Source organism: Chelonoidis abingdonii, chromosome 13 (genome assembly GCF_003597395.2).
Source record: "Chelonoidis abingdonii isolate Lonesome George chromosome 13, CheloAbing_2.0, whole genome shotgun sequence".
Lineage (NCBI taxonomy): Eukaryota > Metazoa > Chordata > Testudines > Testudinidae > Chelonoidis > Chelonoidis abingdonii.
In genome coordinates, this window is record NC_133781.1 from 20,475,970 (window position 1) to 20,493,266 (window position 17,297).

General features: G+C 39.3%; 1 protein-coding gene across 1 annotated transcript in view; it reads right to left on the minus strand.

Moving 5' to 3' along the window:
• MBTD1 (mbt domain containing 1) overlaps nucleotides 1–17,222 on the minus strand; it is a 56,850-nt gene extending 39,628 nt beyond the window's left edge. Inside the window, exons 1-5 of the mRNA XM_075072063.1 lie at nucleotides 17,031–17,222; nucleotides 6,755–6,956; nucleotides 5,405–5,538; nucleotides 3,849–3,963; nucleotides 3,666–3,748 (exon numbers count right to left, since the gene is read on the minus strand). Of these exons, the coding sequence (XP_074928164.1) occupies nucleotides 3,666–3,748; nucleotides 3,849–3,963; nucleotides 5,405–5,538; nucleotides 6,755–6,956; nucleotides 17,031–17,051 (555 nt within the window). The 5' untranslated portion in view covers nucleotides 17,052–17,222. The remainder of the gene's footprint in view (nucleotides 1–3,665; nucleotides 3,749–3,848; nucleotides 3,964–5,404; nucleotides 5,539–6,754; nucleotides 6,957–17,030) is intronic.
• Between the last annotated feature and the right edge of the window lie 75 nt (nucleotides 17,223–17,297).

Sequence of the window (17,297 nt, forward strand, 5' to 3'; positions counted from 1 at the left end):
TCATGTGGTTAATCCTATTGACCTTAACTGGAATGGGATTGGCCCTAGACGTATTTAGTTTGGTCTTGTGGATGTGGAATGTGCATTCAACACATAACACATAAGTGCTAAGTAAACACCATCAGATTAGGGTTATGGAGCTGTGTTAATGTACTTCAGGCATCGGAGACTACTAGGACCTAAAGGTCAAAATATTCAAATTTGATTGCCTAAAGTCAGTCACCTAATAAAAGAGGCCTGATTTTCAGATTTCAGCTCACATTAAGTAGAGTGGCAGGTGTTTCAAACCTCTAAGAATCAGGCCACTTATGTCTTGGGCAACCCTAAGCACTTGTTAATTCTAAAAGCAAATGTAAGCTCTTGTTTTTTGGATTAACAAACCTAGTCAAGTATTAAGATACATGCTTATACAGAAGTCCTGCTGTAAAAGATGAAATACAAAGAAGAAAGTGCTCAATAACTTTTCAGATAGACAAAAACAAAAAAGTTTTATGTTTTTTGTTACAAATTCTTATTACTGATTAAAAGACTTCCTGATGTCAGGGAATATATATTAGACTCAGTAAAAATAACTGGTGCTCAATTAGCAGGATAATATTAATAGCTTTTGGGGGGGGGGGGTTGTTTTTTTAAGGAAGATGTTCTTTGAAGCAATATGGGGACAGCTGTCAGATTTTTTTGTTTGTTTGTTTGTTTTAGGGTATAGCCTTCAAATGGTTCAGTACCATTGTTCCCCCAAACCATGAACGTTTTCAATTTAGCACCCTGGATAAATCATCCATTAAGAATCTATATAAAGACTTGGAAGTGTCTAAGTATTGGGTTATTGGTTTCCCCTCAAAAAACCATTTTCTATTCTAATTGAAAAACAAATGCTCTTATAACTTTGAATTCTTTATTTCTGAGCCAGTTGGATACAGAAGCTGTGGAAAGGTAGCTTAATGCCTTACCAGGCACTAGTCAATCACTAATCTGAAGTCCAACTACCCTTACGGTACAACAACATTGGGAAAATTTGCAGGCATTTTTCCACACTAGTATAGTTCCACTGGTGCTACCAATGGTGGAAGCTGTAGCATATGCAGGGTGCAGGTTCTGAGATATCGTAAGTGACTCAGTGATAAAAATCCACACAGCTTCTAAGGCTGGTAGCACAAGTGAAGCTGTGCTGTTGCAGAAAAATTAATATAAAAATTTCCCCTATATCTAGGGCCTGTCTTTACTACCAGGGTAAGTCGACCTAAGTTACATTATTCCAGCTATGTGAATAATGTAGCTGGAGTTGATGTAGCTTAGGTTGACTTGCCACAGGGTCTTCACTGCGTTGCGTCGACGGGAGACACTCTCCCGTCGACTTACCTTAATCTTCTTGGGGAGCTGGAGTACCAGGGTCGACCGGAGAGCACTTTGCGGTCGATTTAGTGGCTCCCCTAAATCGACGCCTGCTGCATCATTTGCAGCAGTGTCGATCTCCCCGTAGCGAAGACCAGCCCTATGAAAGATGTATGATTATTTTATTTCTGCATTTATGGAAAGAAAAATTCTATGATCCTGTCTGGGAATGTTAAATAATAATTTTTAAGAGCAAACAAAAAAAACTTCACAAATCATAAGAGGACTATGTTCCAAGAAGGGAAGAGGAGTGATATGCCTACAGATTCTTTGATGAATAGTTGATACTGTGTTCTTTGAAGACTGGTGTAGAGCAAAACTGAATATCAAATCAGACCTATAGTATGTCGAACAATGCCCAAAAACTCCACTAAAGAAGTGAGAACCTATAAGAGACCTTTCAGGAATGCTGTTGGACTTACGATACAGAGTACAAGAGACACTACAGGGCAGGAAGAAGAAATAGGTTTCAGGTAAGAGTACGTATGTAGTAGCATGCCAATTGTTCTTCAGCACTGCCACCACACTACATAGTTGTGTAAAATTCAGGATAAAGTATAAGTATGAATATAGTGTGTATTTTAAGTTACTGATGTACTATTCTAATTCATCTGTGCAACAGTATGATACCAAAATGTAATTAAATCTTTAAATATTAAGTAGCATAATACTGTGAACAGGCCATTCATTCAATTATTTCAGATTTTTCCTAAGTCAGTTACATTATCCTTGAGATGTTCCAGAGTTTGGAACGAAGCAGTCAAAAACAACAACAGTGCATAGCTTACACCGTTTTACTTACACACACATGAGATTTTTTCAAAGGAAATCTTCTTCAGTTATATGTGAAAGCACAATTAATTATACTGCCTGTCATTTAGCATTTGCTGTTAAAAATGGCACAGACTCTTCTTAACACTATCTTTCACTATGCACTAACGAAATTACCTTTATAGAATGTACAATATTGTGAAACCAGAAGAAATGCTTGTTCAAGCATGTGGATTTTGGCACTGAATCACACAGCTGTACTACTCCAGGGCTTTGTTCTGTACAACAATAAGGCCCTTAAGCATGAAGGGCTCAATTCAGCAAAGTGTGAGTGCCCTCAGTTCCCACTCACTTAGGAATTGACAGTGCGCTGCACCTTGCAACATCCAACATGAATTTTAGATCTGGGTGGAACATGTTTTTAGTTATTAGTTTTCTCCCATGGAAAATTTCAATAACCTGCCCCTTCATCACCTTAGCCCCAGCGCACCAAAATAAATCCATTTTCATTGAAAATGTCGACAGAAAAATTTGACTTTCCATGAAAGAAACTAAAAGTTTCAGCTAAAAAGTTTGTTTTCCCAATACGCAAGTAAAATAAACCAGAAGCTAAGAAAGCAAGTGCTTTCCTTGAAAATCTTCACTCTCTCGAAAACCCAATTTCCATTAAAAACCCCATTTTGACTGAAAATTTATGACTAGCCCTAATGAATTTATTTTGCAGATATGAAGCAAGAAAGAATTTTTAAAAATTATGGATGTAACTTGCACATAGAGCTCTTAAAGAATATCTTCTAAAATGTTTCTGAAACATAGAGATGTGCTATCTAAAAGATCAATTTAGTATTGTCTGTTGTAGCCAAAAAAACCCATAGTGCTGACAGAAGCTTATATCTAAGTTGTTTAATACATAACTAAGAAATTTTTTTTACTTCCATAATGCTATTTACAAAGAAAAAGAAAGTGAAGAATAACTTTAGCTTCATAACTACAGAAATGCTTCCCCCCACCCCCTCAAGTAACACAGCTGACACGAAGAATCTGATTAAGAAATAAAGACAAAAACAAATCTAGACCCAAAAGACCAATTTTATACATGCTGCAAGAGGTATGACTTGATCTAATAGGTAGTTTCCAGCTTTATCTATTACTGCGTTTCCAACTGGTTTGGTTTAAATGTTATAAATTTGGACTAATCTACGATTGTGCTTTGAATGTGGGAAAAATAAGTTCCCAAAGGCTTAAGATACCAGCCTTCTATTTTGTAACTTTGAACCTGAATCATATATAACAAAAGCGGCTGATGATATTCAGAATGGTTTCAAGTAGAAGAATAAGGCACGCATATTTTCTTCTATATTTTTCATTTTAAAAGTGTTTAAATATTAATGTAGTGCTAAATGAATTAATTGATAAATACTAAGTAACTGATTTGGCTGCTGTTTCTTGATTAAAATAAATTTAAAATGTCTCAGAGGAAAAAAATAGCGGAGGATACTTACATGTTTAAAACAGGTGACAGGAGCTGCTGTTAAATTATTGCTAGTAATGTAGTTACCCCAACTGAAACCTTCAACAGGGACAGCTGCTAAAAGAAAGTTATTTTGTTTAGGAAGCTGCACAAGGGGTGAACAGCAGATCTTATGTTTCCAAGAATTAGTTTCATTTCTGTTATACACAGTTACCTGTTTTAGTCTTCACTTGATTCTGCAGTGTAGCCTGGTACTGAGCATATGCTGCTAGTTTAGCCACTAAGGGTTGTTTCTGCAGAACTTTAGCCTTTTTAGTTGGAGGTTTACCCTAGGACAATAAGAGTTAAGTAAATAAAGCCTTTCAAAACTCCCAAGTGGAAATTTTCAAAAAAATATGCTTCTCACACTACTACACAAAATCAGTTCTAAAAGGCTCAAGAACATTACACCATTAATTTTGTAAACAAAATGCATCTCTCATGAGGCTATCCTGGCAGGCAAATATTTTAACAAATAAAAGAATACGGAAGTTGTCCATTCAAGTACCACGAACTACACTTGGCATCAGTATAGTTTAAACCCATAGAAGCAGACTCAATGGAATGTCAGAAACATTATTTTTGCCTAAGTATGGAAACTTGAACAGCACACAGCATCAGCTGCTGTTCTACAGCTAATGGGCAAAGGGACTAGACATCTGTAACTATCAAAAATATGACAAAGGCAGACTCTTAAATCTAATTCTGAGGGTCATATCATGGCAATCATTAGGCAATACTCCCACAGACACTGGAGTTCCATGTGAGAGACTATGATAGAATATAACCTTGATCTCCTGCTAGCTGAAGTTTCAGTCTCTATTAGTGTTATTCTTATAATACATCTATGCAATTACCCTTTTAAATAAACTAATTTAACAAAAGGGAAAAAAGAAGGAGAATTAAAACAGTTTACAACATGCCAAAGTTAATACAGTTCAATATGTCAATCTCTATACAAGGTCTTTTAAAAACTCTATTTGTGAATAAAGTGACAGTAATGGTTTAGCCACTGTGATCTGTGAAGCCAACAAGTACCTTGAGGCTAAATCTATGGATTATTCAGATGCCACACACTTACATTTAAAGGATTATCCAGCTCTTTCCACTGCAAGTGCAGCGGGCCCATGGCAGCAGAGTTTATTTAATTCCTCTGCAGAAGAAAACTAAATAGCCAAAGGAAGTGCACCATAAGAGTTCCTTGAACAGCACCAGGCAAGGCACAAGCGGATCAGAGCAACAGGAACTGCACAAATCTTCCCTTCGTCCACCTGCCCTGGCCTGTGGACCACAGAAACTATTTTGGCTACTCAGTTGGTGGAAGGGCAGAAACTCATTTCCCACAATCCCATTCAACATATATGCACAATCCACTCAGGTTAGGTGGATTAGGTCAAGATTTGCTCCTTGACCCTTACAGAAGTGTTAATCTCTATTTTTGTTAGGTGAACACACTGCTAATGTAACTTTTTAATTTTATTTTCCTAAAAGAGCTAAAAAGATCAGGTTTAGAATTTACTCAACAGGAAATTTGCACTCAATGTAAACAGCAGATGAATAATATAAGTTTTGACGCACTAACACAGTTACATTACTATGAGTTTACTAAAAAACAACCTAATTTTTTTAAAAACATGCATGAGCTCAGATAAACCAGGCCAGACAGATAAATGCTTATTTGTAAAACATGCAAGGATAAGTATATAAACAAGATAGTTTCTGTACCGTTACCTGAAGTCTGGCCAGAATGCTGGCCTTCTTGGAATTTGATGAATAACTTCTGGAGCATGAAACACTACAGAAACGCTTCGTCTTAGAGTAAAAAGCATCTCGGACACCGACCATCCCACACATCTCACAGGTAGCTAATCAGAGGAGAGAAAAGGCTCAACTATAAAGCGTGATAAAAATGTCAGATAAATGAGATGTAAAACCCAAATGTAAGGATTCCATCATGAAGGTTTTATGGGTTGCAGCCCCACTTAGCTTCATTTTCACTGTTTAGACACCAAACCATTTCTTAGTCCTTTATCTTACAAAGACTTACATGTGCTTAATTTCACAAAATGACTAGTCTCACTGACTTCAGTAGAGCTACTCAAATGTCAAGGTCCTTGTTGAGTCAAGGCTGATATGGTCCCCCCAGTTTTCAGTAACAGAAACTAACGACTCATCGAAGGCTGATCTTCATCCTACCCAGTCCTAGGGTTAAAGAGACTTCAAGTGTGTGTCTGTGAATGCAGACTTCATCTGATGTTTACTACTCACAACCCAAAAATCAGACTCATGTCTCTACTTTCCCTTGAATTATGCATAAATCTCTCTCATGTGTCATGGCCAGTCAACACCCTCATCCTGCTGGCATTACACATGTTATATACTGTACTACCCAGTCAGCTCTAGGACACAAAGAGGTTGCAGGTGACTTGTGCCATTGTGATGCCCCAAGTGGGTTTTACCACAAAAGAATTCCATTGCTGGGCAGTATATCTGTCCTATTGTTTTTCTATAATGATGAAGGCGATCTTCTCTCTTTCTCAGAATAATGTGATTCCAAATATGTGGGGGCTGAACACTGTGTGCTGAAAGAGTGGAGTTAATAGTGGTAAAGTTATTTTACTAGCACATAAAGAAAGCCAATATAATAAAAGCATTAATGCACTACAAAGTTGTACAGTATAATGTAACTCTAGATTTACCTTCTATAAATGTTGATGTTAAAAGAGGGTTAACCCAAACTTTGAGAAGGAAGACTGGCTTAGCACTTTAACAGAAGCCTAAAAACTAAAAATTATTTGAATTCATTTACTTGATATAAAAATAAAAATATATACACATCACAAATATTTGCATAGTGTCTTTCTTGATAGGTGAACAGAAATTATTTCTTGTTTCTGGCTGTTAGGAGTAAAAGTCTTGAACGGATCTGCTTTGTTCTCACAAAGAAGGAGTCAACATGTGTTCTCAGACCCACACAAATGACACCTCAGGTTGAAATAAAACACAGAATATGGTGATATGCGAGCCATGAGATCCAGCTGAAAACCCACAAACTCAATTCCAGAAAATCTTTGTACTCACCCATGCCAGATTTACCATCTGGATAAGTATAGACCTGTCCATTATTCTTGATAATGGGGAGACTGGACGGTAAGGGAGCAACTTCTTCTTCACTCTCATCAGAGCTTGAGCTGCTACTAGTGTCCTCACTACAACTATCATAACCGTCAAACATCCCGAATGAGTCACGTCTCTTCCTTTCTGACCGTGAAGAATGCTCAGTCTAAAAAGCAAAACACAAAAACACAAGACAAATTAGAATACTCTTAGTTTAAAGATTCTGGAGATGCAGTAAATTACAGGCTGAATTAAAGTGTCTTCTCTCTATACACAGAGATATCAGCCATGTACCTGCTAATAAAATTGTTCAGAATTGAGACCTTCTAGAGGCAGAATTAGCCAGTATTTGATAGTTATATACAAGTAAAAAAAATCCTGTCTCGTAACAGGCTGAAGAGCAATGTGACAAGTCAAATCTCTTCTTTTGTTGACTTCTCTTCTAAGTTCAGTAATCCTGGTACCTAGAGTATCGATAGCCAGTCACAGCACATAAGCAAATGAGTGCATCCTAAACAGCTGCAGCCAAGTTCACTAAAAACTTTTAATATGCTTGTGTTGAGCTAGTCACAGACCTTAGAATATTGGGTAGGGCACTAGTCTAAGATTTGGAAACTTGTGTCCAAATCCCAGCTCCACCACAGACTTTTTGTGTGACCTTGGACAAATCACTTAGTCTCTCTGTGGCTCAGGTCCTTCTGTGTAAAATGCGGTACTTAAGATTGTAAATGCTCAGATACTATGGTAATGAGGGCCACACAAATGCCTTCAGTAGAAAGGTGACTAATTTGTTATTGCTACATACAAGAAGAAAATCCTGCCTGATGGTAGCTCTTTCCTTTAACCACCTTATGAAGAAACATACACATGTGAAATTCACTAGAATGGGAGAAGTTTCAGAAATTTACAATGAAGACATTCAAAATGTATAAAACAATAAACGTATTAATGTCTTATTTTGCTGAGCATCTAGGGTATATATTTTACATGCCATCTTTCACCTCAAAAGATCCTCAAATGCTTCTCAGAGAACCACTGAAATGTAACCACTGCCAGAATGGAGAGCAAGAAATTACTGGTTTGGCACAGTGCACAATAATCCAAACATGGAATTTTGGCCAAAGACACCAAGGCCCTATTCATATCCATTCCCCCTTAAAGTTCACATAACAGAAGACAGCGGGCCTCATTCTCCTCTCACTTACCACCATTTTTAAATTGACAACTCCAATGAGCTGCATTAGTGCCAATCTATGATGGTGAGAGAAGATTCAGGCCCAGTGTCTGTTTAGCTATTGTTCTGTACTGCTTTCCCTTTGTGTTAACTGCTGAATGTGATCAGATACTTCTGTGCATCCACTAACCTGCCTTCATTTCCCTCCCACATACTTGCAAGCACCACATTGGGAGAATCCCAAAGACTAACCATTTGTCTAGTGGTCCTTCCCTTGCACCTGCCAGAGACAGAATCACATTCACAAAAATCACAGACATCTGTGATTCCTTGCCTTTGCTGTGCATGAAGACAGTATTTTAAGTTAAATTTGCATGTTAAAGCAGCAAAGAATCCTGTGGCACCTTATAGACCAACTTCCACTACATGCATCTGACGAAGTGGGTATTCACCCACGAAAGCTCATGCTCCAAAACGTCTGTTAGTCTATAAGGTACCACAGGATTCTTTGCTGCTTTTACAGATCCAGACTAACACAGCTACCTCTCTGATACGTGCATGTTAAGATGTTATAACAAGAGGACACCCCTTGCAGCCCACAAAACTGACATGTTACACAAAATAGGTAGAAATAAGATGTAGGATTTACATAAGCTATTTCATTAGAAGATCTCAAAGCATTTACAAACATTAATTATGCTTCACAACACCCAGGGAGGTAGACATCCCCATTTATAAAGGGGAAACTGAAGCACAAGGAGATTACTACAGTTGTCTGAAGTTGGACTGGAAGTCTGTGGCCAAACCAGGAACACCTCACCAAGTTGCCTGCTCTCTACCCACTGGTTATAAATAGGAATTGGTATGGAGACAGATTAACAGAACAGGATAAAGAAAGAAATTCAATTATTTAAGTGTGTGTTGGGGAAGGGAACAGTTGCAAGAGGGCGGAAAGAAATTCAGAGCTAGGTCTTGTCCCTGATATTTTTGATGAGCCAACCCAGCCTGAAAGTTGGCGTGTTCACTAAGAGACTGGAAGTGATATTGAAAGACTGGATTTCACTTTCCTTTTTTACACTGGACATGCTATCTGTACTGTTAGTTTTAAGACTTGCCCACAATAATCCCCTGAATCTTTTTTCCTGATCAACACGCTAGGGGACTGTTCCATTGAGAGCATACTTATTTTACATTTGCCACCTGCTGGTCTAATCATCTAATCTGGTTGGATCATCCCTCCTCTGCGTGTCTTAGGACATCTCTTTCTCACGCTCTCTCTCGCTCGCTCTCTCTCTTTTTTTTTTTAAATGATGATCCTCTGCTCTTGCCTGGCAATATGCCTAAATCCTGGTAGAGACAGAACTTTTCTAATATTCAGAGAGGAATATAGTTTCCACACCACTCAGTCCTAGCCTTCCCACCCCCTTAAAAGCTAAATAACCAATACGTAATGGGGTGAATACACATTTACCTCACTAACAGCTCTCAAACTTCAAAAATTTCAACGCACTGTAAACTGCACAGATATTCCTCAGCTAGTAATTCAAAATTATATTTTAAAAAATGACAACTAGGTAAACCAAGAGAATTTTCTTACAGTCAGCAACTGGCTGAGGAGTGGAGCATTCTTGAACTAGACCCCAGTTTGACCCAAACTGAAATCAATGGAAAAACTTGAATTGACTTCAAAAGACCAAGACCAGACCAGGTCCTCGCTGTCAGGAAAAGCCTCACCTGCAGGCCATTATTTATTGCTATTATAAGCCAAAGAGATGCAAGCTCAGCTATTACCTCCTATGTGTTAAAATTAAGTTAGCAATTGAACAACAGGTTGCCATGGATACAGTGTTCTAGTAACAATCCTGGTCAGTTACAGATCAGCACACTAATCAACAGGAAAGCAAGTCTTCACAACATTCCACTAGATTTGTAATTTCTTACAGTTACGTTTAACACTGTATTGACCATAGCATCCAGTCGGCCAACTTCTCTGCCACATCATTCACAGATGAAAGGGAACACACTAAGCAAAAATGTTTTAAATTAACAGATTTCAAGAACACATGGAGCTATCAATCTATCCATCTTCAAAATGACCATACATATCAAATGTATTTGGCAGTACCAATATATACTTCCTGAAGGCGGCATAACATTCCTCCTCCATAAATCTTGTACTTGGTCAAACTGTCCCATTATATCTTAACACACTGAAACATGGAAGTTTTGGTTTGGAGCGGAGGGGGCTGTCTGTGTACGTTTGAAAAGAAGACTGTGGCCTCTATAAAATATTTGTATTCAGAGGTTTGCCAGAAGGTGAATGGCATCTGTGTTTAGGAGAGGCTTTGCTTCTAACACTCTTGGTGTTGACTAATATTTGCATTGGATGTGTATGCTCAGGGATTTAGATTAAATCTCAGGAAAAACTTTCTGACTGTAAGAACAGTAGGACAATGGCACAGACTGCCTCGGAAGGTTGTGGAAGCTTCTTCACTGGAGGTTTTCAAGAGGAGGATGGATAGCCATATGTCTTGGATGGTTTAGATACAACAAATTCTACATCTTGGCAGATAACCCTTGCAGTCCTTCTAGCCCTATGAGTCTATGATTTGTGCAGTACACATTTTATAAACTAACAAAACTACAGTTTTTCCAAAAGGAAAAATATATACACTTTCAAAATAGCAACTCTAATGAAGAGTCTTTCAGGCAAAAATATTTATATCATGCATAGCCCCTAAATATTTCATAAGCCCATTCTCCCTTGGCCAAATAACTGCAATACATGTCAAGACTCCAGAATCAATGTAGTTATCCATGAACCAAGAACCAAATTTTCAGGATATCAGAATGGGGAGGTGCATTAAAAAGTATACCATGGACAGACATTTATAACGTAGAACAAGCATCTGATCTATGCAGAGCTGCTGAACTACATAACAGATGTAGCCTATAAATAATGAGAAATGTGGCAACAAAGGAGTTAAGTCATGCCACAGGAATCTATAACTTACTCCTGCTGTACAGGCAGGGTAATATTTCTGGATGATGTGGTCTGAAATCTGAAAACACAAAAGGCTATAGATAATAAAACAACAATATTCATATTTCAATGGCTCAAATGAGAGATTAATTTGGCCTGAAATACAATTAATTAAATAAAAATGTGTTTATGTTGGCGTCATACTTATTTTTGGTATAAGGAACTTACTCACATCTTTCTGTTGGGAGAGAAGCGACAATACAACAGAACATCTCGAGCAGCCAGACCCAGGAGGAAGTGTTGGCACCCTTCTCTTTCCTAGTTCTTCCCTTGCTTTTTAGGTTTCGATCTTAACTTTGAACCACTCCAAGATGCCTGCAGCTAGATAAGGAAGTGAACTTGCATCATGATTCCACTTCTGTGACTTCGACTCCCTTGTGGCATTCATGATGATCACTACTCTATTTCACACTGTCTGGGGGGTGGGAAACCTGCTAAGATGCAGGGACATAATCCTAATACATTCTGTTTTTCCTCATTCTATGAACTAGCCCATAGCCACTTCTGTTGCCTTTTCAAAGCCAGTTACAACTACTAAAAGTAAACCTGACTGAATACAGCTGTGGGGATTCCCCCTAAAATCCATAAGGTGTCTTTTAGTATCCAAGAATATTTTCCTTTCCTTAAGAAGTCATCTTGTATGCTCACTCCCAGCAATCTCAAAAGCTCTCAGAATTTGCAAGCTTTTGAAGAGCTACATACAACAGATATTTAATCCTGAATAGCCTTAATATTTACTTATTGGACAAGATCGTAGATCACACTCTAATTAGTATAGAAATAGGGGAAAGCATATATATTCAGGAGAAATTTAGGGAGACAGAATGCAATTTATTGAAACTGGAATTTTTCCAGATCACGTCTAGCACCTCTACTCTTGCAATGTGTGCCACAGAAGCATCCTTTTAATATCTTGTTGAAAGACAGAATCTGCTGCAGCGTAAGAGAAGAGTACTAGTTCTAGAGCCACTGATATTGCTTCCCACAGGACTTGGATTTGCTTAGATTACAAGACCTGACATCACAAACTTAGGCGGAATAACGATAAGCAGAAGGGGACCTTCTTTCAGATTTGCAGTCAAGTACCTTAGAAATAATCAAAAAGTGGAAAGGACAGGCTGAAAGCACTGAGGTTTGGATAACTTACTCTTTTTAAAAGTCTGCCTGAAACTTAAAGCAGTTTTAATTTTCTCAACTAGAATTGTACCCCATTAAGTAATTGACCATTAGTACATAGATATACATGGTCTGAACTACACATGCAAAAAAAAAAAAAAAAGGGAAAACCCAAGCACTTTTCGATGCTGGATTTAGCAGGAAGCAGGCTATAGAAAGTTTGCATCAATGTCAAAATTAGAATAGTATAAAGGCCAGCTAGCTTCACGTACAGATGTTAGTTATGAAGGGAGCATGCTGGAAATGGGAAGCGTCTGGGACCGTACAGATATTTTTTTTAAACCTCAGTCAGCAGGAAGAGTGGTAGCACTGCAGAAGGGTGTCTTACTAAAGTGGTTTTGGGAGAAACAGCACCAGAGACAGGTATGCTAGCACAGGGAAGTCACAGCTGCTGGAAAGAAGGTACTGAATCTGTAATTTTGGGCACATAGGCTGTGGCTTGCTTCCTTAAAGGGATTATGGCATCCTCAGCAGGAAAAAGGCTTTTGGCACACTGAAAATTTCTGAGGAAATGGGACTGAATGCAGCTGCTGGTGAAATAAATGTGGCTTTTTAAAGAACAGTTTAATCTGTGTCTTCCAGGACGCAACTCTCTGACTCATCAGTGAATGCCTAGTAACATACGGCCTATCTGTATGAAATATCTGAAAACACGTAACTATTCTAATAATCGAGTGCTATCACACCAAAAGTTAACATCTTCTCCCTTCTCTAAAGCTGGGCATGCAAATGTGTCTAAATTGGTATATGCCAATCAGATAAGTGGAAACAATAGTCTCTACAATATGCAATTATCTGATCTGCATAATAGTAATAACTGCATGTAGAAACTAAGCATATGACTGCATGTGTTCTTTGTACACAGTAGTGTGCTTTTTTCTTTTTTAAATTGGGACCATGTACAACGCCACTGAGAAAAGTACCTTACGCAAGCCAGAATAGAATAAAAACTAAGCAAAATAAATGAAGAATCCTGTGGCACCTTATAGACTAACAGACGTTTTGGAGCATGAGCTTTCGTGGGTGAATACCCACTTCGTATTCACCCATGGAAGCTCATGCTCCAAAATGTCTGTTAGTCTACAAGGTGCCACAGGATTCTTTGCTGCTTTTAAAGATCCAAACTAACATGGCTACCCCTCTGATACTTGGCAAAATAAATGAATTACCACAACATCCAATATATAAATACTTCATCAAAAAGCTTCCTAAATTGTGTCACTTTGGAGATTGAATTCAAGCTGTGGCAAACCATCATGGGCAGCAAATTCCAAAAGGTGAAGGTCTTCAACTGAGAATGTCCTACTATTGAGCCTGAGTAGCCTGACAGCAAGAACATCACGGCTGCTCTTAACTCCCATGACAGGACACGATGAAAAAGTGGAGGTGTGGGGGAGGGTCTAGAGAATCCAGGTTCAAGACCATCTAGACTGTTCAAGAACTGCTTACAGAAGAAAACAAGGAACCTGCACAGAACTTTGCACACAGTTTATGAGCTATTAAAGGCCTATCCAACATAGAGGTTGGCAGCTGCATCCTACTTCAGGCTCAGTCTGCAGGTGATTTTCAAAGCTAACCCTAAGTACATTACACCAGAAAGGAGGTGAATGTGGTATGGATCAACAATTTTGCATTAAAGGATCAGCTTAACCTCTAGGTCGGGGCACAGAACCCCACCATTGCTACCCAGTATCAAGGAACAGTGACTATTTAAGCAAATATTCTCAACTATCAGACACTATCTCTATGCAACATTTCTCTTCATGTTAGAAGAATACTGTGATGTACACATTCCTTCTAGTCACGAGACCATTGACATTATAAGAAATTATCTCAGTCCTAGCTCTTGGCTTGATCAAACTCTAAACCAGTGGTATTTCAACTCGTCTAAACACTTGCCCAGTTTTACAACAGGTTACATAAAAAGCACTACCAAAGTCAATATAAACTAAAATTTCATACAGACAATGGACTTGTTTATACTGCTCTATACATTGAAATGCAAGTACACTATTTGTATTCCAATTGATTCATTTTATAATTATACGGTAAAAATGAGAAAATAAGCAATTTTTCAGTAATTTGCTGTCTAATTTTTGTGTCTGATTTTGTAAGCAAGTAGTTTTTAAGTGAGGTGAAACTTGGGGGTATACAAGACAAATCAGACTCCTGAAAGGGGTACAGTAATCTGGAAAGGTTGAGAGTCACTGCTCTAAACCACAAAAAAAAGAAATTGAAGTGGTTATATTACAACAGCTTTTAAATCAAATCTGGTCAAAACAACTTTCCTTACAGCAACTTATTAACAGTAGGAAATGTAAACCATTAAGCAGCAATCTAAAGGTAACATGTGATCAGCTTTTAAAAAAAACCCCAAGAACAACAAAAAAACACCCCCCGCCTCTATTTCTGATTCCCTAGAATCCTATAACTGACCTACAAGTTTTGAACAGGGGGTACTGAGATATTTACGAATATAATTTCTACCTTAATGTTTCACAAAAGTAACATGTCGAATGACTGGCTGAAGAGTTATAGCAATACACTTTTCTCTTCAGTGTGTATATTTGACATCACTCTTTATAGTCTGTTTCCCCTGTTTGTTTGCTGCCTCCATTTTATGGGCCTTTTGCACAGCAACAGAGAGAGAAATTATCTTAGCTCCCATTTGACAGTACTCAGCACCTTGCAAAATTAGGCCAAATTTTATGGATTAAGGAAAAAAAAGTAAGTCCAGGAACATGAACCTTAAACACCTTAAACTATGTTCCCCCTTTCAGCCATATTTTTTAATAAAGTAAAAACTAAGGAAATCTTGCCTCCATGCCCCATATCTAAGTGTTTTCAGGACCAAAGTCTAAATTATTTGTTCCTTTGTATGTTATATAACTCCCCAGCTAGGAAACTTATCCTTCCTATGTTTTTCAGTAGTCTGTGTTATAACTTGCTCAAAAAAGCTATTTACAACTGACTATATACACTACTAAATTACAAAAATGCTATTTTATAGACCAAGTGACCTTCTCCTGCCCCCCTACTTGTAAGGCAAGTTTAGCATACAAATTTAATTTTCTTCTAGGTTGGTTACTTAATACAACAACAACAACAAAATCTAAAGTATAACTGTGTTATTTACCTCATCTTGAAGCTTTGAGACCTGTGTGTGACTCCCTGACACTAAAAATGTCAAATCACTAGGCTGTCTCTCAAACTTTAAAATGACAACTTCCCCATAAAAGGAATACAAACTTTTAAAGGGACAGTATCAATTTAAATATAGCCCAACATGTACGTTTTGTAAGAATAAGGTTTTATAAAGACCACTATCACAAACAGAACTGGTTAGGTCAATTTTTTTTTAACAAAAATTCTGCTATAACCAGCAGCTCTTTAAAACCAAGAATTTTCATGCAGTATCTGGAAATCCAACTGCTACAAACTTGAAAGTGAAACTAGCTTCATAGTTATATTGCTCATGGTAAGAGAAATGCCAAAGGTAAACCAAACCATAAACTAACACACTGAATTTTTTAAAAGTAAATGCAGTTTAAAAATCCAAAGCCATCATTAGTAACATAGGTAAAGTGACTGCAACACTTGAAAAATCTAGTGTCTCATTAAATCCTCATTGCTAAAGCCTTAATTCCAAAAGGGATAATACTATAACAACAACAACAACAAAAAATAGTATCCCCAACCAGCTCCCCCACCAGTAAATGGGAATCAGGGCAGGCCTGAATTGTTCAGTTAAAAACAAAACAGAACAAAAACAACCCATTGCTATTGTTACCAGTTGTCAGCAGAGCCTGCAGAGACAATAAGTCAGCCTACAGAAACCTTCTACCTACTACAGTCTTCTAAAGGGAGAAGGGATCACAACAAAAGGTAACCTGTCTGAGCAGGGTTGTGCTATCCTTCTCCACATTACCAGTTTCTCTCCTGGGGATGACAGATATTGCAGTGTATCTCAGCGAGATATTAAAAGTCTCTCATATAACACCGCGAAGCACTCCCCTCCACTATGCTCATTCACTGCCCCAGCATGAGTACCTTCTGGTAATTATACTAATTATATATCAAATGCATGCAACCTACTCTACGTTTACTGCAACCTACTCTGGTTGCATAGTCTGTTCCAGAGCTGCTATGCAGATTAAAGTTGCACGAATAAAACTCCTAGCGAGAGCTCTCACCGGAACTGAGGAAAGCCTGAACATTACCGCAGGAGCAATCGCCACAAAAGAAAGCAGCAAAGCAGCCCCGGGATCAGAGCTGCAGCCCTCCCTCCCCGCAGGCACACACGAGGGGGCCGGGAGGGGCGGAGAATCCGGAAAAGAGAAGAGCAAAGCAGCCTAAAGCACCCAAGCTTGTGACTGCTGCTGCTCTCTTTCCTTCTCGCACAAAGCCCCAGTGCTGTCCCCTGTCTCCCCCTCAGAACCCTCGTGCGCCGGTGGCTCCCTCCCCTCCCACATGCACACGGGGCCCCTCCGCTTTGCCCCCTACCTCCACCAAATACATGCAAATGAAACAGCAACAACAGAAGTTGGAGGGTGCTCCTGGCTGCTCCCCTCCCACACAAATGCTGCGGCCAACACAGCTGCTCTGCTCCCGCCCCCAGACACAAGGAAAGCTCCGTCTCCCTCCCACACTGTTCCCACGGCTGCTGGCTGCCCTCCCCACCTAATAAGCTCCGAGCCCCCCCGCCCCGCACCTCCCCTGCACCCCCGCCCCGCAGCCCCAAGGCTGCTCCCCACAAGCACTGCACCCACACACACACCCGGTAAGCCAGGCGAGCCCACCGCAGCGGCGGCCGCTGCCCTGCCTCCCCCCGGGGCTGTGCTACTCACCAGGTCCTTTGTGTTTTCCATCAGGCCCTCATGGGCAGGGGATGCCTGCTGCTCTCAGCCCCCCTCCCCTCTGCTCAGCCCCCTCCCTCTCTCCCCCCTCCCCTCCGAGGGGCAGGGCCCGGCTGGGACAGGAGGTGGCCTAGAAAGTTCAGCCTCTCACTTAGGCAGAGAAAGAAATTCAACTCCCTGCCCAGAATATCAACAACATTAGCATAACGGCAGCGCGCACGCGCTGCGCCCAGCCCACCGCGCGCTCTCATTGGGTCC